Source organism: Ursus arctos, unplaced genomic scaffold (assembly GCF_023065955.2).
Source record: "Ursus arctos isolate Adak ecotype North America unplaced genomic scaffold, UrsArc2.0 scaffold_5, whole genome shotgun sequence".
Lineage (NCBI taxonomy): Eukaryota > Metazoa > Chordata > Mammalia > Carnivora > Ursidae > Ursus > Ursus arctos.
Genome location: NW_026623067.1, coordinates 77,213,444 through 77,238,449, shown reverse-complemented (window position 1 = coordinate 77,238,449; position 25,006 = coordinate 77,213,444). Strand labels below are relative to the sequence as shown.

General features: G+C 41.3%; 1 protein-coding gene across 26 annotated transcripts in view; it reads right to left on the bottom strand.

Annotated features, from left to right (window-relative positions):
• The window catches only part of CAST (calpastatin), a 113,217-nt gene that overhangs the window by 58,610 nt on the left and 29,601 nt on the right, over positions 1 to 25,006 (bottom strand). For 18 of the 26 annotated variants that reach the window (XM_057307234.1, XM_044383990.3, XM_048220960.2 and 15 more), the window contains exon 3: positions 15,210 to 15,281. In XM_057307234.1, the coding sequence (XP_057163217.1) occupies positions 15,210 to 15,281 (72 nt within the window). Of the gene's footprint in view, positions 1 to 10,539; positions 10,661 to 15,209; positions 15,282 to 25,006 lie in introns of those variants that run through there. The other 8 variants (XM_044383993.3, XM_048220965.2, XM_048220966.2 and 5 more) reach the window with 4 other exon arrangements.

Below are 25,006 nucleotides of genomic sequence, written 5' to 3'. Positions count from 1 at the left end.
GATTCCAATGAAACATAAACAATGAATCATCTAGGAATGAAGTGGAGCCATCTCTCTGGGGGGAGAACACACAGATCTACTTTGTTCCAGAAGACCTACTTAAGGCACCCACTTACACCCCAGTGTGTACATAATACGAGATAAGGTTGATTGTGATAGGATCTTAAGTACAACGTGATGTTACAAGAGATGAGAAGAGGGAGAAAACTTCTGAGACGTGTGTTTGGAAGATGGTTAGGAAAGGCTTCACAGGAGAGAATAAAACTATTATCTACACAATCTCCCATGTGCCGGAAACGGAGACAGTGACAGGTGCTTTGCATATCTGATTTCAGTGTATCTTCAAAAAATCCTAGGAGGTAACCATTATTGTCTGCATTGTATAAATGAGGAAACTTAGGCTCAGAGAAGTTAAGTAACTTATCTAAGATTTCACAGTTAAGAAGGGCTTGGATTCGAGCACAGACAGGACAGTGATGGCCATGAACTTTGCTGTAACAAGTGGACTCCTCTTTCTCCAAAAATTAAAATACTTGGATTTAAAAAAAAAACGAGATAGAGGCTGAGACGGGACAGTCATTCCAGGTGAGCAAAACAGCTTGAGCAAGCCTTAGAGGTGGGAAGAGATACTCGGTCCTGAAACTGCAGTAGGCGAAATGAAGTCGAGTACTGCAAAATGAGGCAATCTGAACACTACCTGGGGGAAACGGGGATTCCTTCTCAACTGTACATTCACGAAATATATTAAAAGGGACACTGAGACTTAAGATAAAAATAGAAGTCTCAGCTCTTCTTGCTCTGGGAAGTGGAGAGCACATGAAGTTTTGGCCTCTGATGCAACATGTGGGCAAATCTCAAAATAAACATCCAAACGTTGCCTGGCAACCACGACAATAGCCAAGTCTCATCTGTGAGCTAAATCCACGCCAGAGATTACAGAAGTTTTGGCCACACCCTGTGAGTAACTGATTATAAGCTCTGACACTGGGCCACCCCAAGTGCTCAAAAAAAAAACAAACAAAAAAAATCCACAAAAGGCATGAAGTTGAACTTCGGGTATAAGGCAACTTTCACTGCTTTGCACACTCTGGTTTTCCAGGGTTGTTTCTTTCCTGAAATGGTAATTATTTTGTGGGCAAAGGAAAGGACAAGCCACAGAGCCCTGTTCAGTCATTCTAAAGAGTAGAAAGGCAGCTTTTTTTCTGAAGTTGTGTTCATGCTTCTAGGGATCCTGGGCATGAAATCATTCCAACTGTGTCTGACTTTGCCCAAGATAAAGCAGAGAGGTTAGACCGGAAAAAGACAGCCTATTTTCTTCTTCTTATCCCTACCCTAGAAAAGGTTTATCTGCCCAGAATTTTCATGACTGTGAGTCAAGCAATTTCAGCATAATAGAAGATACATAATGAACAGTGAGGAAGACTGACTGCTCTTGACGAGCTGTGTGACCTTGAGTCTTAACCTCCCTGGAACCCGGTTTCCTCATCGGTAAGCTGTCAGGCTTGAGAATTCTATAGTTCAGCAACTCTGATATTCTATGCTACAATGATGTGGAGCTTATTACATAATGCACCCAATGAGAGATGGTCAAATGGGAAAGAGGGGAGTTTAGCCTCTGGAGTCCCACACACCTAGAGTCTAATTCCAGCTGTGTAACTTCAGCAAGCTGCCCAACTTCTCCAAACGTGAGTTTTCAATTTGTTAAATGTGTATAAAAACAGTGAGGATGAAATGAGGGTATGTTTACAAAGTGCTTGGCTCAGTGCCAGCACATGGTAAATCAATTCAAATCAGTGATTTTCGAAAATTTTATTAATATCAACAGCCTCAAAAGTTTCTCCTTCTTCAGTCTCACCATGGTAGAGCAGTTCTGTGGTGACCCCTGCTTTGAGAAGTTACGTACTGTTATTTACCTTTCATAAGGAAAAAAGGGTACTATTATTTTACATAATGGAATTTTCTTTGGATTTGATCTATGTTCTAGATCTACATTCTAGATAAAACGGGAACAGGAATCTTGGTAGCAGGAGCACAGATTTTTACAAATCCTAAAAGATTATGCACTCGTTAATGTATATATGGTTACTGATGGCATGATTATTATTAAAAAAATATTCTAAGCTCTGCTGAACAACTGTCTCAGAGCCTTTCAGCTTGGCTTCCATTGGGTTTTCAAACTCATTCCTTCCTGTAGACCTAATGGTGAGAGAACTTGAGAACTTTTATAAATCTTTGTGTTATAAAATCAACTTCCAACCTCAATCTCTACAAGGACAGACTCTAACAGGAAACAAGAGGGAGCTTATGAAGAACTAATCATGTGGGAACTGAGATGGGCCTGTCACACAACATCTAGCTTCCCACTGAAGCACGTTCTTAATAAGAAGCCTTAAATAATAAGAATAACAAAGTTGCCTTGTCCAAGCTGATGGTCAAATAATCAAAATGGAAATGTAACATGAAATCAAATGTCATTCCAGAAACCACATAAGCAAAACAAATTCACACATGTCTGCTGATACCAAGTTTAAGGTTTTCAAATACTAAAGAGGGAGTGGTGTTTAGTGGTGAGTGAGAATGGCTCTGTGGGCAGACGCTCGAGTTTGAATTCCAGCTCTGCTACCAGCTGTGTGAACTTGAGCAAATGCCTTAACTGCTCTGTGCCTCAGTTTCCTCGTCTATAAAACAGGAATAATAATAACAGTACCTTTCACTGCATTTTATCCCACTTTCCCCTAGGGAAAAAAATTCAGTGAAATAGAAGAATGGATTTTTTAAAGTAAGCTTCTTTTGAAACTGATGTAAATTGATCATTTGAATTGATGAACATTGCTGCTTATCTAAGTAAAAAGTTCTGTATTTCCTGAATGGCGAGGGACTTCTCAGGGATGTACTATTTAATCTGCAATTTAAAAATTACATATTCAAAAATAGCTAAGTTATCCCTTCTCTGCTGCCTACTTAAACACCTAAAAAAAAACTCTGTCAACAAAACTATCATTTGCTAATTCCAGTGCACAACATTCTGTTTCACACAAGCAGGAAACCTCATCCATCAGAGAATTTCAACCGTATTAAGATACTGAGTATAACAAAAGGGAACATAATATTGATTTCTAGTGTTTTTGAATTTAGATACATATTCATCTCTCAGTTAAACTACCTAGATATAAACTACTGAGTGGAAGATATTATAAGACTAGCCTACTGAAAAGAACATTAGAATCAAATAAAACCCTGCTATCTGTGTGACCCAGGGTAAATTATTTAATCTCCCTGAGCCTTAGTCTTCTCATTTATAAATCTGTCCTCGTACCCTCTTACCTAGTGGCAAAATATGCAAGCAACTCTTTAAAATTTTTTAAAGTTAATTTTTTTTTTAGTAATGTCTATTCCCAATGTGGGGCTCAAACTCATGACCCCAAATCAAGAGTAGTGTGGTCTTCTGACTGAGACAGCCTGGTGCCCCACAAAATTTATCCTCTCAAGAGGATGAAATGAAGCCTTCTGTAAATCACTTAGCACACTAGTTGTCTGATAAATTAATAAATGGTTGGTTTCTTTCTCTTTCCATTTATTTTTAAATATCTAGATCCTGGAGAGCTTCTCCAAATGACATACATACTATTGGACCTAACCCCTCCCCCAGAGCATTCTAGAATTATTTTCAGATTATCAGCACTACCTAGAATGTTCTTTGTTAAGCTTTTATTTTTTTCCTATTGATTGTCTCTCCATTTTGAATAGCAAATGAACCTTCAGTTCACTGGTCTGTAGGAGAATGTGGAGAAGTACATACACAGAGAAGATGTGGTTTATCACTAGTTCAATTGGAAATCAATTGGGGTATTGTGCAAAGATTTTAATTGCAAATATTTGCAAACATCACTGTTTATCACTTTCAGTCTCTGGAAATATTTGAAGAGGTATAAGAATATGACTATCAGAAGGACTAGAGAAGGAAACAATTCTAATGTGTGAGGCTAGAAATCCTGTCTCACCACAAGAACATTATTTGAGAATAATTCAGCACCAATCACTGCAATAATTAAGCAAGGGAAAGCCTCAAACTCAACAGCCAAAAGAAGTTAACCCTTCCTTTTGGATCTCTGAATATTCAGCAAGGGGATACATTGTTTCTTAGTGATACAGATACTTTATGGCAAAAATCCCATACAATAATTACTTGATTGACTGATTTAAAATTCAAGTGTACAGTAAGATATCATATGGATGATCATTTAGTTTTGTAACACTGCTAGGGAAAAACAATCACTAATTTGAACCGTTGAAACTTTATGCAAAATATATAGGTATTTGCAATAATTTAAACATTCTGTACTAAAACTGTGCGTAAGGCAACGTAACTGGCCAAGCTTTAACACCTTAGCTCAGTGATTCCTGGACCAGGAAAAGTCACTCACAGACAGTATGGGGGGAGGAGGGAGATAATGAACACTCGAGAAGCCTGTGAAAGGTAACAGTGGGAGGAAGAGAGAAAAAGGGTGTAGACTGAAAAGGTGTAAGCCTCTCAGGTGATTCTGAAACTCCTTGATATTGAGAGAATCACTGCTTTAGACAGTTTAAAACAAGATGGCTTTACAGTGGTCAGTGAAATACCAACATTTTCTACCACCTATAATCCACTGGCACTTCTTTCCTGGGGACAAACTTAGTCTCTTCATACTTTCATTGGGTTAAAAGGAAGGAGCCAGACTACACAAGATATTAGGATTCAAAAAATTATTTTGCAAAAATACTTTCCAGCCAGCTTTTAGAGGAAGATTTTTGGTGCTGATATTCCAGCCGAGGTTAATGAAGAGCCTAGATGTTCCCTAAAAAGACAGCCCTGCAATACCTCAAGAATACCTGTCCTCTCCAGTCTGTGTGTTCTAAAACCCAGGGACACTCGATACTTGTGATTACACCTCCCTCACGCTTCTTACACGATAAGGCAAGAGTACACAGTAGACATCACCAACCTCAATATTGCTATCATTTTAGAGGCAGGTATTTTGGACGAAGAGAGAAACCCCTAATGCTACACACATCCAGTTTGCAGCTTGGCTGTAAGTGTATATATATATTTTTTGTTACATATATATTTATATATATATACTTATATGTGTATGTTAAAAGGATACAATTTTCAAATGACTACTTGAGTTTTCAGAAAATAAATATTTGTCTATCTTTGTAGACTGGGGCCTAAAATTCAAATGCAATTATTTGCTAGGTGATGTGAATGAGTCTGTCAGGTCAGTATGAAGAGAAGGTAATGTGCTTTGTGACAAAGTAGAACATACATTCCCCATCTAAAGACTTTCAAACATTAAAACACATTGTGCATGTCTAAAAATATAAGTCTGAATTCTGATGGAAGAAGCCCTTTCTATCCCAAGTACAAAGAAATAAATACTGGATTAAATTGTGACATAAAAAATTAAAGACAGAGGGGCGCCTGGGTAGCGCAGTCGTTAAGCGTCTGCCTTCAGCTCAGGGCGTGATCCCGGTGTTCCGGGATCGAGTCCCACATCGGGCTCCTCTGCTGGGAGCCTGCTTCTCCCTCTCCCACTCCCCTGCAGTGTTCCCTCTCTCGCTGGCTGTCTCTCTGTCACATAAATAAATAAAATCTTTAAAAAAAAATTAAAGACAGAGATAAGTAAAGAGATGGTGAATAGAAAAGAGAAGAATCCTGGAAGATAAAAATTTTGGCTACCCGATTCAATTTCCTGCTGTAGACCAAGCCCCCTGATGCATCTCTGTAAATAAAATATTATGAAAAGATGCACGTGTCAAAGCACGCAAGGTACCGTTCCATATCTTAGCATGAGAATATTTATATTCCAGGATTCTGACAGTGACTAGCTATAGTAATGGAGTTATAGTTAAATATTTTATTTGCCATGCTGGATATAAACACAATTTTCTATTTTCACGATAAGGAGGAAATATAAAAAGCACATGTAACTGAAAAATGTACAAATAATTCTACTCCCCGCTGTCCCCACTGCTTTCTCTGGCTACCCTCTTAGTACAGGCAATAAAGAAACACTACGTCATAGACTGAGCTCCCGGTTACTACGGAGGAACAGGGATCTCTGCCCCCTCCACTAACAGCTCCGAGCAGAGCAACTCCAGAGGCTCTGAGGTCTGCTCTAGGTCTTCACACTTCTATCACTTGTGCAGGGAACCTCAACCCATCGCAGAATCCAGAGAGTTTACAGAATCCAAAGGGTATGCTTGCATACTAAGCCGGCCACAATCTCTTAACGGCAATTTTGAGTGAAACAGGATTGGTCTAGGCCCTTGCTTGTGGGTCATGAACATTATCAGTCAGTTAATGAGGAAGCCTCGGTATGATTCAGAAGTCTGATCTCCTGTGGATAGCTAGAAGTTTTAGTAAATTCACTGAGATTTTACCGCACTGCTAAGGTCTTCCTCTGGCCTCTGGCCTATAGGAAGGCTCTGTATAAACCAACTTCCTTCTTAGAATGGTGGTTTAGAATGGTGGTTATCAAACTTGACAGGTGTACAAATTTATCCAGGGATTTCATTAACCATAGATTCCTTGTTGATTCTGATTGGGTAAATCTGAGGGGGAGCCTGGGAAACCTCCATTTTTAAATAAGTATCCCAGGGGAATTTGATGCAAATACTCTCCAGATGGCACATTATGAAACACGGTCTTAGAGAATTCCAAGGGGGTGTAGCACATTCTAGGACAAGGATTGGGTGAGCCCTAGGGCCTGGAATTACCCTCCTGGCCTGCATTCTGAAGACCAATAACCTTCTCTTTAGAGGGCTTTAACAAATCTCTTCAATTAAGGAGGCTTTGCTTAGATGACAGTTACAGTCTTCGTTCCTTAGGAATCCATCAACAACATATCTCTAAGGTATCACTACTTCTTAGGTGGAACTATTTACTTTTCCCCAAATGTGAGCTACCTAATTGGTCGGTCCAGTTTAAATAAAAAAAACCCACAGTCTATGCTCTCCTGTTTACATATTTATCTTTGTATCTGCTTTTTCATTATGCTTCACAATGCTCTCAAACCACATGAATCTGGAATGTATGTCTTAGCACCAATATGTGTCTAACTTTATAAGAGGAACATATTTACTCCTATAGTTTTTCTGATATATTGAATTAATAATCTGCATACTAGGAAAGTACAATGGTTGTCACAAACAATCGCACTTCATGTTTTCTATGTGAATAGCTTTTAAATTAAAAATGTTAGGGGCGCCTGGGTGGCTCAGTCAGTTGAGCATCTGCCTTCGGCTTGGGTCATGATTCTAAGGTCCTGGGACTGAGCCCCTTATCCCAGTGGCAGGCCACCTGCTCAGCAGGGAGCCTGCTTCTCCCTCTCATCTGCTCCTCCACCCCACCCCCAAGCTCACTCTCTAAGTGCATAAATAAAATCCTTTAAAAAAAAGATGTTAGCTACCCAACGTTTCTTAACAGGGTACTAACTGTTTGGGCTGAGAATTCTTTTTTTTTGAGATTTTATTTATTTACTTGAGAGGGAGCAAGAGTCAGAGTGAGAGAGCACAGAGGGAGAGGGAGAAGCAGACTCCCCGCTGAGGTGGGAGCCCAACCTGGGGCTCGATCCCAGGACCCTGAGATCGCTACCTGAGCCAAAGGCAGATGCCTAACCAACTTAGCCACCCAGGCATCCCTGGGTGGACAATCCTTTTTTTTTTTTTTTTAAGATTTTATTTATTTATTCGACAGAGATAGAGACAGCCAGCGAGAGAGGGAACACAAGCAGGGGGAGTGGGAGAGGAAGAAGCAGGCTCCTAGCGGAGGAGACTGATGTGGGGCTCCATCCCAGAACGCCGGGATCACGCCCTGAGCAGAAGGCAGCCGCTTAACCGCTGTGCCACCCAGGCGCCCCTGGGTGGACAATTCTTAAGTGAGCAGGACTGTCTTGCTCCCAGTGCTAGAGCATCACCAAAAGCACACTCACATATTTTAAGATACCCTTTAATTGGGTGCTACCTCCCCTGGTTAAGAACAAGTAAGCTGGGACGTTATGGGATCGAGCCCCACATCAGGCTCCTCCGCTAGGAGCCTGCTTCTTCCTCTCCCACTCTCCCGGCTTGTGTTCCCTCTCTCGCTGGCTATCTCTGTCGAATAAATAAATAAAATCTTTAAAAAAAAAAAAAGAACAAGTAAGCTAAGCTATTTTTATGGAAAGCCATAATTGCTCAGACCCATTATTTCCAATTTTTTTTTAAGATTTTATTTATTTGTCAGAGAGAGAGAGTATAGGCAGGGGGAGCAGCAGGCAGAGGGAGAAGCAGGCTCCCTGCTGAGCAGGGAGCCCGATGCGGGACTCGATTCCATAATCCTGGCATCATAACCTGAGCTGAACGCAAATGCTTTAACTGACTGAGCCACCCAGACGTCCCCATTATTTCCAATTTCTAAGGGTACTTTACAACCTCTTTTAAGACATGCTGACTTCTGAGCAAGTCCATACACTTGGACATCAGAGATTTGGGCGGGGGCTGTGTATAATCCTACCGTTAGCAAGGTGATGTTGTTGCCCTGGTGCTCTCCTGCCTACACTACGCAGTAATAATAAATTATTAGAAAGTAACCGTAATACGTTTCAGAACAAGAAGAGATCAGCATAATCTGTATGAGAATAGAGTGGTGATAGTTACTGCTACATTTAGTGAAAACTACTGTATTCTAGACATTAGCTGAGTACTTCACATAATGTGATAATAATGCAGCCATGAGGTTAATACTCTTATTATACCCATTTTACAGATGAAGAAAGTAAGAACTTGACCTCTTAACTACCACTCTGTATTGTTTCTCAGGACATATTTAACAGCTCTCTATAAAATATCTTCCAAAAAATGAGCTTCAGGACATGAAAAGTTATCACATAGTTAAAGTCTCATTTGGTTACATAGTCTCATTTAGCTATGTCACTTCTGTTCTTAGAACGCCAGCTTCTTGCTATATTGTGTGAAGACAGGATCCATATATTTGTATCCCCATAGCATCTACCATGGTTACTTCTGCATAGTAAGTGCTCAATAAATATTTCTTGAATTTAATAATAAAATTGGTTGTCAAATGAAAACACATCAATAGGAATCCTTCTTCTTCAAGCAATTCTGAAAACAATCAAGGAACTAAATTCACCACTAATACTATATAACCAACTCTTCTCATGCACTAGGAATCTGTTCTAAAATCATGTGAACTGAGCCACAGCTAACATTTATACTTGAATGTGTTGCTTCATAAACACTGTTGCGCAGTCTGCAAAGCTCACTTTTTGCTAATAGATACCAAGGGTCTTAGCTGTGCAAACAGGGATTCCCACTCCACCCTGATTGCTATTGGCCCCTTACCCTTTCTCCATTAGTCAGCAGATGCAGCCTTTCCAACTTCAGCATGATTTTGCTAAATGTCACTACTTTAATACTATACTGTCTTCTGGAACCCAGACATCACTCCCTTCCCACCACATTCCCAGCAACAAATATCCTTTTAAATACTGAAAAATCAGTGTGCAAAAGTTGAAGTCCGTGCCCACAAACAAAACATCAGGAAGAGACACTCGGTACTTATACACCACAAAATAGTTTCCCCCTTTGAACAGCAGATGCCACTCCTTACTGACCTCTGCAATGCAGAGGTTTTCACTGGACAAAACACATCATACAGCAGAAAATTTCCAGAGTGGCTGATTGACCATTCTTGTTCCTCTGATGTATAGGTGGGTTCCTAGAAGACTAATCAGAGAACCAAAGGTCTGGCCCCTTAAGGAAGTTTCCTGAACTCTGCCTTATTTTCTCAAGCTGTAAAATAGGAATAACGAATTTGCCTCTTGCCTGTTCCTGAGGAACACGGGGACCCTAACAGTCCAGAAAAGATTGTTAAATCTCTATGAAAACACCTTGCATTCTTGAAACACAGATACAAAGTACCTCTCAGGGATGTTATCTGACCACAGTCTCAGGTTGTGTTCAAGGAAACAGAACCAAAACATGTTACAACATATGCCACACCACACCCACTATGTATCAGGTACATGGAAAGGTTATACAGAGTGAGCTCATTCTCTAAAACGGAGGTCCGTACAGTAGTGAGGGCAGGGCTCGGGGGCGGGGGGGCGGGAATCCTAACCATAAAAAAACCAAACCAAACAGACATAGCTGCTGCTTTTCTTCTTTGCTTTTTTTTTCCAGGTCACACAAATCCCTGGTTTTGTAACCCAACCGCGCGCGTCCGGTCACCAGACACATTCCCCAGTGGAAAGCCAGCCACAGTGTTACCCTCAGGGAGGGAGAGGTGGACAAGTAACACAACTGAACTCAGAGCCTAACTGGAAAGAAATACGCCTTCGGGGTCAAGAGACAAGTAAGAACTCCGGTCCAAGCCGGGGGGAGCCAGACGCAGGCAGCGAGTCTGGGCCGCGCAGGGCCTGGCGCGAGGGGGGCGGCTCGGGCCGCTCGCCTGGGAAGCGGACGCGGCCTCGGAGGAGAGCGGCCGAAATCAGTACTCACTCTGCGTCCGACTCCCGGGCCCAGAGACTTCAGCTGGGTGTGCAGGCTGTTTGCATTCCTGGCTGGGCTCGGCCCCCGCGGTTTCTGTTTAGAGCCTCAGCCCGCAGTGAGCCACGGGGCGGGGCGGTCCCGGGACGCGACGCACGCTGCTCCCCGCCCCCGTCCCCCGGAGGCGCCGCCCCGGAGCTCCCGGCGGGTCTGCGCAGCCGGGCGTCCGCTCCTGCCCACTCGTCTGGGGCAGGCGTCCGGGAAGCTGGCTAACTCAGGAACGTCGCCTGGGATGCGGGCCACGCGCCGCGCGCGCCGTGCCTGCTGGTGGCAGAGGTCCCCCGCGCCCGCGCTGTCACCCTGTGACTCCGCGGGAATAAGGGAGCCAAGAGGGGCGCTCTTGCAAATATACGCCTCCAAATATCTCTTTTTAAACTATAGAACGAATCAATAATGCCCATCACCAGCGATTCGCAAATACATTTCAAATAGTATAATGGATATTATAAAGAGCAGTTTAATAGAGTCAAAATTCTACTAAAGTACACCACATAATATATTATTGTGATTAAAAATATCAAAACAAATAATCAGAAAAATGGATTTTAAGCCAATGAATAAAATAAGAATTCATAGGTCCATACTCCTATAAATGAACGAATGAATGAATGAATGAAAAGGAAATGCTTTTTGTTCTAGAAGAATGGCAACTAAAACAGAATGAATGATGGTGTTCACAGAACAGAGTTAAGAAATTTTAAAAGAAATATGGAAAGCCAACTTTTCTCAAAGCCACAAATCAGTCACAGTAAAGATTCTGGATGGAGCTTGGGGTGTGTCCGGAGGAGGAGGTGGTGGTCAGTGGGGAACAGAGACCTCAGGCCCAGCTAGTGACAGCTGAGCAATGACTCAGTGCTGTATCTTAAGCAAAACTATCCTTGGGATCATGAGTCTGAGGTGCTAGTTTATTTTTCAGCACATTAAAATATATACATAATTACTAAAATAAAAACACTTGCCTACTCAACACAGAGTCATCCCCCAAACCACATGTGCTATTGTGGGGTGAGGCTGACAATGCCAGAACACACATAGTTTATCCAGCCTCTCACTGATCTTATGGTTGAGAAAACTGGCACCTGAGAGGAGAGATATTTATACCAACACAGGAGGAAAATCACAAAAGAATTTTCTGATGGGTGCTTATTCCTTCGCAAATCTTCTCCCCTGTAGCTGGGAGAAAAGTTGTTTGTGTCCTCTTCTGTTTTAAAGGCCTAATATTGCTGAACAACATATCATGATTCATTTGCCTTCCTGTTCAGTGAGGCAGTTCTCCTGTTTTCCTTTCTGTAGGAGGCATCTGCCAGTTGGCAGCTGGCCACACATTTGAAAACCCTCACTACATATTGATAAATTTCCCGCCTAATCAATACGCGCCTTCCCAAAGTAAAATCCAGAGCACTCACAATCCCAGATTCCCTTGTAACAGGGTTGAGGCATGTGACCTATGAGGGTCGACCTGTGAGACTGGAAGTGAGCAATGCGAAGAGACCACGGCCCATCAAGAAATCTGTGTCTGATAAGGTGTATTAGTCTTCAAGATTGGCAGTGGCAGAGTTTCTGGCATCCGGTCCTCAATGTGTTAGGTGCTCAAGCTGTGGTGGCAGCAGCAGACGCTCCCATGGTGTGGCTGGGCCTTGTTCTTAGCTGTGAAACTTTAGATTCCTGCTGCTGGAGCCTTCTGGATCTTTCCACGAGCTACCCCTGCCATCCTTAAGAAATTCTACTTGGGTTTGAAACAGACTGGATTCCAGTTGGAACTAGCAGCTTTAACTTTAAATGTATCTTCTTAATAGCTTCTGCAGCCACATTCCCAATGCAAGTTCCACCTTGGTTTCCTCACTTGAACAGGAGGTGGTTATAATACCTATTGCCTGAGAACTCGGCCAGCCATATAATCACAGGACTGATTATGGCTCACAACTCTTTTCATACTGGCTTTAATAAAAGCATGAATCATTTCTGCAGCCTCATTAGTCCTCATTATTAATTTATCAAAAATCAAATATTAAGCACTAAACATCTTACAATAATTATTTTGAGGTAGAAGGACCTATGGTTGCTTAAGCGCTTTGGGTCTTCCAAGCCCAGAACTGCAAGACAGAAGTAATCTTATTCATGCGCATAATTACCCATTGCTTACGAATGCTCATAAAACAGTCCGGCAATACAGGGTGACCATTCTGTATCACACATCTATTATGCGTTACTTCAAATTAAATATTTAACCTTTCAGACAGACCGTAAAGTTTTCCTTATAATGGTAAAATTATCATTTATTTTACCTTTTAAGTTCAGCGTGTCAAGAATCAAGAAAACCAAGACTAAATCTCACTGCCAATTATTTCTACTATTTTGTCATGTCATGTGTCAGGGTAATATGATGTTGCCTACATGTGTTATAATAATTAATTGTATAATACAAGGCTTCAAGTGATCACAAATGTTATTACCCCCAGCTTTTCTAATTGATGCATGGGAATGACTCTTTCTTTAAAGTGATGATGATGTTGGAGCAGCTGGATGGCTCAGTTGGTTAAGTGTCCAACTCTTGATTTAGGCTCAGGTCATGATCTCAGGGTCCTAAGATTGAGCCTTGAGTCAGGCTCTGCACTCAGTTACGCTTGAGATTTCCTCTCTCTCCTCTTCTGCTCCTCCCCCCTCTCGTGCTTGCTCTGTCTCTCTCTCTAAAATATATAAATAAATCTTTACAGTGATGATGCTGCTGAGTTAAAGCCCTTTCAATCAGGCATCAAAAGAGGAAATCAGCAAGTATAATATATACATACATACACATATTTTTTTTCTTCCAATACTCTATAAATGTTAAAGATATGAGAAAGAAAGGAGGGAAGAACAAAGCCCTGGGGAAACTAATGTTTAGGAAACTGATGAAGCAAAGCAAGTTGGGAATCTATAGTGAGAAACTGCAACAGGAGAGAGAATAATGTAGGTAGCAGGAAGATGACCATGTTTTAGAAGCTAAGGAAAGAATGTCAAGTTTGACATTAAATAAACACTAAATATGTGGCTAAAATGTCTCTACCTCCCACTACGTCTCCCCCCTTCAGCTTCCTGAGACAGCAGGGTTTGGGGGAGATGCCAACATTCTTTATAACCTCAGAATGATTGGATGATAACTGTGTGTGTTAAAAAAAAAAAAAAAAAAAGACAGAAAAGGGATTACTTCTTGTGGCTAACCTCAAGAGAAAACTGGGTGTGATTTTCTACAATGTACTAACCACCACCCTGCCCAAGAGTTTAGATAATTCCAAAATCTGGAAATCACCTGCAGGTGATCCACTAAATCTCATAGGGCTGGGGTTTTCTAATGAGCCTCCTCATTTTTAGAGGCATAAGTTAAGCATAAGTTAAATAAAAGTACTTTAAGACAGGACATACTTGAAAAAACTTTTTTAGTTCCAGACAGTCAAACAACAGAGTATGAGGCTAACGAGAGTAGTCATAGCAGAGACACATTTTCCCAGCACCTACTAAATGCCAGGCTCAGGGCTAAGAGTTTTATACATTTTATTTTTATTTTATTTAAGCCTCTCGGCAGATCTGTCAAGAGTAGTCCTATCCCCATTTTACAGATGAGGAAACTGAGGTTCAGTGGGGCTAAGTAAGCTTGCTAGTAATAAGTGGCAGAGAGGCCAGTCGGGTTTGGCTGTGCAGAAGACCTCTTACCCATGCTGAGCACTGATGTTGTAGTGTCCCCAAATCTGTTCAACTCTGGCCAGCTCCTTCTCATTTCTCAGCTGGACTTTGGTTTGGGCACCATTTAGGGGCCTGCAGAGCAGCTGGGCGTCCAAGAAGCGCTAAAATATGAACTCTTAACCAAGTAAGGAACCTACCTGAGAAAGTCCGCAGACCTCCATAGGAAAGCCACCAGTTTTAAAGGAAAAATGCTTACTTAAAATAGTTGTATAGACAGTCCTGACGTAAGTTAAGGTTTTTGATGATCTCAGACATAACACTGGAAGACCGCAAGTTGAAATGGGCTGAACATAACTATTTTTAAATGTTGAAAACCACTAGCTAAAATTGTAGTCTTTTGTTTTTGAAATATCTTGTTTCAGTGATTTTTATAAGTTGCAAAGCTCTGAAGTGCTGTGTTACCAAAGAACGCTCAGTTAGAGCTTCTAGAAGTCCAGCACCATCAAGGACCCTGTATGAACAGGAAACCTGGGTTCAAACCCCACCTCCCTCCTACTGGCTTTGTGATCTTGTCAAGGCTGCTTAACCTCCCTGACCCCTGGTTTCCTCAGGTATAAAGGAATAATAATTATAACATTGTGAGGAGATTACATAAGATAATTACACTAGCATTTAGCAGAGAGCCTGGTGGGGCTAATGTGCATGAAGAGAATCTGAATTATTTTCTGACGAGATGAGAGCACTGCATTTCTACTCACAGCATGTGTCAAAGTCCTATATTATTTATAGATATTATGATAATATTTATAGGACACTTATATGCCAAGGAGAATTAAAGCACAAATGGTTTTACTAGGTTTTAAATCATTATTATTATTATTAAGATATTACATTCCTCCCCCCCCCCGCCAGCATAGAAATGATACTTTGTTCAAAACTTATTGACCTAAGAAATGACTGACCTTGGTGGCCGGGGCTGTTCCACCAGCATGGGTTCTGGAAGGTTGACTGCTCTCAAGGCTTGTTGCTTTTTTCTTAAAAAAAAAAAAGAAATTAGTTTCAATGGGGGAAACCGTCCTAACAGTGTAGACAAGGCAAATTTTCATATCATTACAGATATCTTCTCAAGCAAACTTCAGACTAATATACTAGTAAGCCACACAAAAATAAATGTGTTTTCAAATTTTTCATCTCTTTGCCTGAAGACCATATAAGCATTGAAAAGGAAGAGGAAGTTGAATAAATTCCAATTGCTCAATAGTCAGTGATTCTGGAGAACTACAAAAATCCTCACATGGGCAGCTGCCATTTCCTCCAAGGAGCACTTCCAGAAACATCATCACTTGCTGTGGTGCGGGTGCTTTCCCTCTTACCGTGCTGGAGAAAGTGTGTGTTAGTACAGTCTCTGTGGTGGGTGATTTAGCAGTAAGTATCAAAGCAATTCTACTTCTAAAAATTTATCTTAGGGAAATAAGAAGAGAGAGCAAAAGCCTTTTTTTCTTCAAAGATATTCATCATAGTATTACCACATCAAAAAGCTAAACAAAATATAGGTAATAATAATGAATGTTTACTGACTACTTACCACATGCCAGGCAATGATTCTATTAGAATAATATAATGAGGGGCACCTGGGTGGCTCAGTCGGTTAAGCACCTGCCTTTGACTCAGGTCATGATCCCAGGGTCCTGGGATCAAGCCCCACATCAGGCTCCCTACTCAGTGGGTAGCCTGCTTCTCTCTCTTCCCCTGCTCGTGCTCTCTCTCTCGCTATCTCTGTCTCAAGTAAAAATAAATAAAATCTTTTAAAAAATAAACAAAATTTCTAAAAAAAAATACAATGATACAATATAATAATACAGTAATGATGCTTTAGTAAGAGTATCTATTTAGAGCATTACTGTAAGCACTCTAAGTGTTTTAAAAAAGTAAGATGTGTCATAACTCAATCTTTGTAGGAATCGATACATTGCTGGTACTATTGTTATCCTCATTTTATGGGTGAGGAGGCAGGAATGGGATGAGTACATAACTCGGACATCGTCACGCTGGTAAAAAAATAGGATGTGCTTCACTCCCTCTTCTCTTCCCTGTCTGTACTGCCTCCCACAACAGAGGCTTATGTTATGGACATCTACAGGATGAAGTATTACGCAGTTACTAAAAATCCGGTTTAGAAGAACGTTTCATTAAATGAAAACATATTATGCATATTTTATATAAAGAAAAATCGGCTTATAAAATAGTACGCACGGTAGGATCACTGAAGTTCACGAGGTTATTTTCTGCACTTAAGAGCGATTTTTAAAAATACTCTTCTTTGTGCTTTTTTGTATTTTCTTATATAACTATACTGTTTCAACTGATAAAGGAACAATAAATGCAGGGCAGAGAAAAGGAAAGGTAACATACACAGCTTCTTTCTTACAAGGCCTTGATGTATACCTCTTACGAAGATCCATATTTCAGAGAGGTAAGCTTACAAACTATAAAGTTTTATAATGTCAGCTGGTGAGATTACGCTCCAACAGCTTAACATATGTGAACAATGTACCATAAGCACTGAATACGGGGGGACAGTACTGCTCATACACAGCGTATTAAAAAGCTGTATGTCAATACGGTAACATTTTTAAAAATATATAATTGAGAGCAACCTGGCTTAATTCTTTAACATTTAGCAAAATCAGTATTTTTTGAAAATGCCTGCCATGGAATCTTGGGCTGAAGGCTTCTTTTCCTTCAGGTTAAATATTGCCTCAGCAAGCAGAAAAGTCAAAATTTAGCTTGCTGTCCTCAGAGTATCATCTTTCCATGTCCAAGCCTGACCCCATTCAGAGCACTTCCGGAAGGTCACCGAAGCAACAGGCTGGACACGTGCTCATGAACTGGGTATCCCAGGAGGCCTCCCAGGCACCTGCAGGAGTCCCAGGCTCCCAGGCATCACCTGCTGACTGAAGTCTCTCCCAAGCACACATGCAGCGCCATCACCAAGGGAAGAAAAAAGTCTCAGATAAATGGGATAGAAAGAAAAGAGGCTGTGAAAAAGGTAGAATTGTGACTGTGGTACAGGAGAGGGTGAAAGGAGGGGATGGCCTAAATTTAATCCAGATCACAAGTCTCTTTTCAAAATATAAACTATGTTAACAAAGAGCTTCCCACAGCCATAACGTATACATGGATTCAGTGTAAGGGAGTGGACCTAAGAAATAAAGACAAGAACACAGCAGTGGGGTTATTGATTTCAACCTCACTGTGCACTTCAACCTCCTCACTTTCCAGTGGGGAGACGGAAGCCCCGAAAGCTCAGGCCACTGCCCTGTGGGCCACAGCTGCCCTGCACTCCAGCTACTAGCCTTTGGTCTCAGCTACAATCAAGGAAGATCGCGTTCTAATCCTGCCCTCGCGGCAGCTCCTCTCCACTGCGTCAAAGCCCCCATACCAGACCCTGGCTCTTCTGTAAATGAATTCCACTCTAACACTGCAGCTAGGATTTGCCCAAGGGAATTAAAATAACTTTTTTTTGGCTGAATTATGAAACTATTAAGTTAAAAAAAATCACTATTTGAACTTAACATACATGCTGATTTTTATTTTACCTTCATAAGAACTCAAGGTTTACTTTTTATTTTAATTCATTACCGCAGTATCTTTTAACTCAAATGAGGATCTCTCAGCTTTCCTATGGGTATGACCTGTCACTCCAAAGCTTGCCTTACCCTCTGACCCTGTATAACCTTACAAAGGACTAATTTAGTTTAGCTGAAGCAAGAGTAGAATTTGTAAAAATGATCTTTTGTTATCTAATATTTATTAAGCCCTTGTCAGTGTCAGGTTCCTAAAACACAATACAAAAGCTGAGAAATGCACACATATACCAGAGCACGGACTCCTCATTCTCGGGTTAGTAACCAACATTTAATTACAGATGTTTTGGCTGATATGAAAGTCTTGGCCACCTTTGTTCAATTGTGTCTGACTTCATGCATCCTTTCATTCATTCACTCATTGGGCGGGCATTTACTGAACGCTGCCTACGAGCCTGGTACTATTGTAAGCAGTGGAGATGTAATAACCAATGAAACAGAAAAAGCTCCTGCTCTCATAGTGCTTACATTCCAGTAGGAGCACAAAGACTCTAAATAAGTCAACAGAAACAAGATGATTTCAGAGAGTGACGCGTGCTGTAAAGACAACGAACAGGGTGATACAGAGAGTGACTTGCTGGCTGAGGCTTGCCCCAGACGGGGTACACAAAGAAACAACATTTGATTGAGACCCGATGGCACATAATCCAATCATGAAAATAGGGGATGGGGGAGGGAGGCATTCTAGGTGGACAGAGTCCCATGTGCAAAGGCCCTAAGACAGGAATGGGTTTGGCAAGTTAGAGAAACAGAAAAAAGTCAGTGCAGGTGATGCAGGGTGGGCCCGGGCATACACGGCATGACATGAAGCAGGATGCTGGATGGGGATATTTAAGGTGAAGTGATACAGGTGTTGCATGGCCCTAGAGTCAGGTATGTTTGAGATCACTGGTTTCTTCCAGTTTGAGCCTGCTCCCTGATCTTCAGTGGTGACCATCTAGCCCTTGTGAGTCCCCCCTTATCTGCAGCTGAATAGTTCTCGAAGTCCTCTGGCTTCGTATCACCTTATGTCAGTCATGCAGGTGTCTCCTTTACCCTCACCCCCCATCCCCTTACCATCAGCACTGGCCCCTGGAAGTCCCACTCTGGCCTGAACAACTGTCCCACCTGGTTAGGTCTGCATCTCCACTAACTAGTGATAGGGCTGGATGTACCCTCAGAAAGAAGAGAATTCAGCCACTCACAGGAAGCAGACACTCTCACCACAAGCTCATTTGGCTATGACTCTGCGTTTGTCCTAACATACAGATAGGCTCTGTTCTCTGAAAAATTAAGACATTAAATGAGGATAGGATGCCAATACTTTAATGACTCAAATTTTGAGTTACATTTTTTTTTTTCATTTCCATACACCCACAGACTAAAGGCCATCAGGAAGATGTTTCCTTGCCAACCAATCATAACCCTTGTAATATTTATGAGCACTTCTTTGTTTAAGTTATGTTTTATAGGAAAGAAACGATCAGGAAGAGACTGCCCCTTACGCCGACCCATTAGGTCCCAGGCCTGGCTGAGTCACTCCCTCCCTGCCGCTGATTGAGCAGGCCACGGGCCTCAGTCCTAACGACTGACAGAGAACGTGTGTGATCTCCCCTGCGGTGCAGAGTGCATCAGGCCGGTTCCATGGACTACGAATCCACACCTCCTTTAAGCAGCCTGTCCAACCTCCAAAAGTGGTTCAGAGTCGGCCAGCCAAGAGACCCGCAAAAGAGGCAGCACGTGCTTGAGAAGGTCAGTGAATACACAGATTAGATCCCTTCTCTCTGCAGTTGCAGAAAGGAATGAAAACAATGAATTCCATACCTTTTTTATATGTCTGCCATAGTTCATAATACATATTTTTTATTCAATGAGTCAGAACTCAAGTCTTAAAAACTGTTTTCAAAGTATCAATGACGAAGAGCCAAGCAAAGAGTTGCTGTGTCACTATCTCCTAAAATCTCAGGAAACGCCTCATGAGTGATGCCTGATGTCATCCTGAGACTTAGTGACCACAAAGAAAGGTGCTAGGTTCCCTAGAATAAAGGCTCTATCTTTTGATTTGTGTGGCAAGAATCCTGGCTCCACCAAATGCCCGCTGAGACCATTGGCAAATGTATGCACATTTCTAAGCACTATTTTTCTCGTCTGAAAAAAGGAATAACCGTACCCATCCCTGGGACGGAGACCGTGCAGATCAAAGGAGATGAGGAATGGTGTGAGGTCTGTGGGCCACAGGTTGAAAGTCCCTACTCTAGAGGGACCCAAAATTCTTGATCAAGCAGCAATGGAATAGGTTGACCTCCCCAAGTGCAACCCCAATGGGCCTAGTTTTACCTCATTAAGAATCTTAGCGGCTCTTGAGAATTTTCCATATGCTTTTATTATTTATATAGTCACAAAAAATATTTTCTTTCATAGATAGAAAAAAGTGATTTTTTTCTTAGGACTGGCCACGATTCTAATAATGGATACCAGTAAGTTATGTGGGAACAGTTTGATCCTTTTGAGGTTTGCTTTTAAGCTTTGTTAGGTTGGACAAAAGCAGCCTTCAAAGTAGGACTAATTTTTCTTTTTTCAATACAGAGATTATACCCTTCTGAGTACTCTCCCCAGGGACTCTGACTGGTGGGAACACATCATCCTCCCAGGCCTGTGTGAGCTCTGGAGATTACGTGACGGTGTAAATGTGAGGCACCTAGCCCACAGCCAGACCTAGCATGATTACTCACTGAATGCTGGCTAAGGGGGGCCCGGGACTATTTACCCTCATAGTAAAGGAAGGAACTTAAGTTTGTAAGCTGGGCCACATGCTCCTTTCAAGTACAGGCTTGTTTCCCTTTTATATTTATGAAGTTTGTACATAAGGAAATTTGGATTCAAAAGTATAATTTACATCCAAAAAGGAGGAGCGCTCCTACCCTGAACAACTAAAAAACTCCCAGAAAATAATATGAAACAGTGGTTTTCAGACATGAGATACCAGGCAGCATAGGGTGCTCTCTGACCAGGAAACGAGTGAAGGGAGCCCTAGGACTGCCCCAGCTTACTGCCTGGGAAGTTTCCAGGCGGCATGAACATGAAACTTGGAGGAGGAACGCAGGCAGAAGCCATCAATTTTTATGGGTTGAGGAGGTAGAGCCGGGAGTTCCATAGACCAAAGGGGCTTAAAGGGTTCACAGGGAGAGCGCCAGAAAGAAGAGAGCTGCACGAGAGAGCCCCAGAGGTTTGCATGTGCATGCCTGTGAAGAAACCCCACGTCTGGGTCAAGAACACCCGGAAGGTTGGGGCGCCTGGGTGGCACAGCGGTTAAGCGTCTGCCTTCGGCTCAGGGCGTGATCCTGGCGTTATGGGATCGAGCCCCACATTGGGCTCCTCCTCTATGAGCCTGCTTCTTCCTCTCCCACTCCCCCTGCTTGTGTTCCCTCTCTCGCTGGCTGTCTCTCTCTCTGTGGAATAAATAAATAAAATCTTAAAAAAAAAAAAAAAAAAAAGAACACCCGGAAGGAGCAGAGGTATAACCCCAGAGACCAGGAATAGAGTGTGTTCCCAGCAGTCAGAATCATTGATAGAGTGTCTAGAAGGACAAGTTAGCCCTCCTCTAAAGGCTGCTCTGGTCCAGCCAAACCAAGCTTAAAAGCAAACCTTAAAGGATTAAACTATTTCCACGTAACTTAACTGTGTCCCAGAACATAGCTCAAGAAAACTAACAGTGGCAACAAACAAGCACCCCACAAGATGAAATTCACATCTGTTTGACATCTAATAAAAAATTACAAGGCATGCATAGAAAGCAGAAGCATAAAACTTTATTTTCTACAGGTAGGAAAATATGATGTTCAAAAAGCATAGTATCTTGACTGCAATGCTGGCTGCAGGAATCCATACATGGAGTAAAATGGCATAGAACTTACATACACAGGTTGTTCCAATGTCAATTTCCTAGTTTTGATAATATACTATAATTACATAACATGTAACCAATGGGAAAACTGTATGAAGAATAGAGGGGACCTCTCCATACTATCAATGCAACTTCCTGAGAATCTAATTATTTCAAATTAGGAAGCTTTTGAAAAGTAAGTTAAGGAGACACATGAAAGATATTTTCTTAAAAACGACCCAAACCAAACTTCCAAAGATTAAAAAAAAATGCAATGTCTGAGATGAAAAATACACTGGGATTAAGAACCAATGAAATATTGCAAAAGAAAAGATTAGTGAGCGTGGATGCATCACAATAGAAACTACCCCAAATGGAACAGCAAGTAAAGACTAGGGGATAGGGAACAGAGGGTCAGTGAGCTGTGGGACAACTTGAAGCAGCTAATATTTGTATAATTGCAGCCTCCAAAGACGAGGAAAGACATGGAGACAAACTAAAATATATGAAGAAATAATGGCCAATGCATTTCCAGATTTGATGAACCCACCAATTCAAGAAGTTCAACAAATCCCAAGTAAGACTGAGGGGTTGGGTATGAATAAAGGGGCAAGTTAGTTTTTAGAAGCCCATTCCCGAGAGACTTCCAGCGATGATGAAATCTACCCGTGTTGCAAGAGCTCCATGTCCTCCCCCAGCTGACACGGCGCCTTCCCTGCCAGGGAGTTGGTCAGAGTTTCTGCAGCCACAAACCCAGTGATTTCTTCACCAAAAGTGCATAGGGCTTTCTGCTCAGCGGGTTGCCTGCTTCTCCCTCTCCCTCTGCCTCTGTCCCCACTCCTGCTCACTCACTCTTTCTCTCTAATAAATAAATAAAATCTTTTTAAAAATGCAGGAAAATGGAGCTGGTCTACTTTTCTATCAAAGTAATAGCAAATATTCCCTGGGGAGCCCTTATGAGAGCAGGCTAGGGGCTTCTCCAGCTTACAATGGTTTGTAAGTAACAGATCAAATATTATACACGACAAAACTTTTGAGCACACAGATACACAAGAACTTTTGCATCAGAAGAGTATTGAAATCCTCAAAGGTTCAATGTGGCTGCTGGCATGCTCAAATCATTTCTCAAGATATTTTTGAAACTATTTGTTGAACTGTTTTCAGAAACTGCAACACATTATTTGATTATCCTTACATGCAAAACATTTATCCTCTAAATGGAGACTTCACTTTCTGAAACTCCCAAAAGTTAATCAGATTCACATGTGGCAATTATGAGAAGGCTATTGAACTGGATGATACTGATTGATTTTAGTGAAAAAAAAACATTGAAGAAGAGATGAAATTCTTCTGTGCTCTGAATGTGTAAGTGGAATTAGTTTCAACATTATCTGAACAACAGAAAACATCTTAACTATATAAATTTTCAGGTTACCACTGGATTTCATTTTATTGGTATGAAGCCACCATTTTCTTTCCTTTTTCATACCTCTTGAAAACGGATGCTTCTTAAAATCACTAGAAGAGGAGAGGTGGGTGGGGGGAGGCGGAATTAAGAGAACACATCGTGATGAGCACTGAATGATATATAGAAATGTTGAAGCACACTGTACGCCTGGAACTAATAAAACACTGTATGCCAATTATACTTCAATAAAAAGATCAGTATAAGAAAGCTGGCGTCAGAGATGAACTGAAGGTTTTATTTCCTTTCTTAGCATTTTCTAATCAGTGCATTTTTAGATCAGTGGTTTCTTAGACTTGATGAAATGTAGTAGTTTTCAGGATAAAAACTCTCATTAAAATATATGTTTTGACATATTTGTTAACAAATCAGTTCCATTACTTAAAAGTTACCCTATTAAATGACAAGAAGTATTGTGTTTCCACACGAAAACACATGCTAAATTGGAAAATAGTTTCTAGAAAATGACTGTCTTTCAAAAGGGTAGGCAGATTCCCCAACACTAGCAATTATAAAGCTTGACTTTTATCTACAAATGTTCCTTTATACCATGGTTGTAAATAGTGTACAAATAAGAACACGTTCCCTTTACTACCAAAAGAAGTATAAATGTATGCTACCACAAATGCAGCACAATAAATAGGATATGTCAGCCCCTGGGACACACTGATAAATAAGTCTTAATGAATAAATCTTACCATTAACTCATTCCATAGAAATTCACTTATTGAATGAAATGCCTCATGCACAACGGTCTTAAAAGCACACACTATGGTAGCTGCGCTTCACTGAGTTTGGCTATATTCTAATTCGTCAGTACCCATTCATCACCTCCAAGTCAACTCAAGTCTTTCTAGTCCTGTGCGGGCTGCCCTGACAAGCAGCCAAATGCTATCCTTCTGACTCTGAGTCCGCTGTGACTCAGTTTCCCTCCTTGTTGCACTTCATAACCCCCCCCCCCAGAGAGGGGACATCATTTCATTACATTTCAGATTCCTGGGAATTGTAATGATTTACTCTTTTTCAATTCTTTTTTTTTTTTTAATTAAGTATAGTTGACGCACACTGTGACATTAGTTTCAGGTGTACAACACAGTGATTCAACTTCTCTCTATACGTTATGTTAGGTTCACCTCGAATGCAGCTACCATCTGTCACCATACAACGCTATTACAGTATCACTGACTACATTCCCCATAATGTGCCTTTTATTCCTATGGAATGACTTAATCTTACTCCACGAATTTCTTGAATGAAAAGAAGTTACAACACAATGAAGAAAGACAGAAAGAAGAGTTACACAAATTGGCAACAGTAGTAAGAAGGTTTTTGGTGTTGGTCTTACACTGAATTCTTTTTTTTTTTTTTTTAAGATTTTATTTTATTTATTTGACAGAGAGAGACAGTCAGCGAGAAAGGGAACACAGGCAAGGGGAGTGGGAGAGGAAGAAGCAGGGTCCCAGAGGAGGAGCCTGATGTGGGGCTCGATCCCAGAACGCCAGGATCACGCCCTGAGGCGAAGGCAGATGCTTAATGACTGAGCCACCCAGGCGCCCCTCCGAATGCTTAAAATAGGTAATTTTATGAATACTATCAGATACTAGTTAAAAGAACAGACTGTAAACTGAAGCAATTCTGTACTTCACTACCAAATAAATACCTGTGTGACTTTGGTATTAAACACCTTATTTAATCAAGCTTTGCCTCAATTTCTGCATCAGGAGAATGGGATTACTGTAAGAGGGGGGTGTGTGCGTGTGTAATGGCTTTATTTGCGTTAGCTAT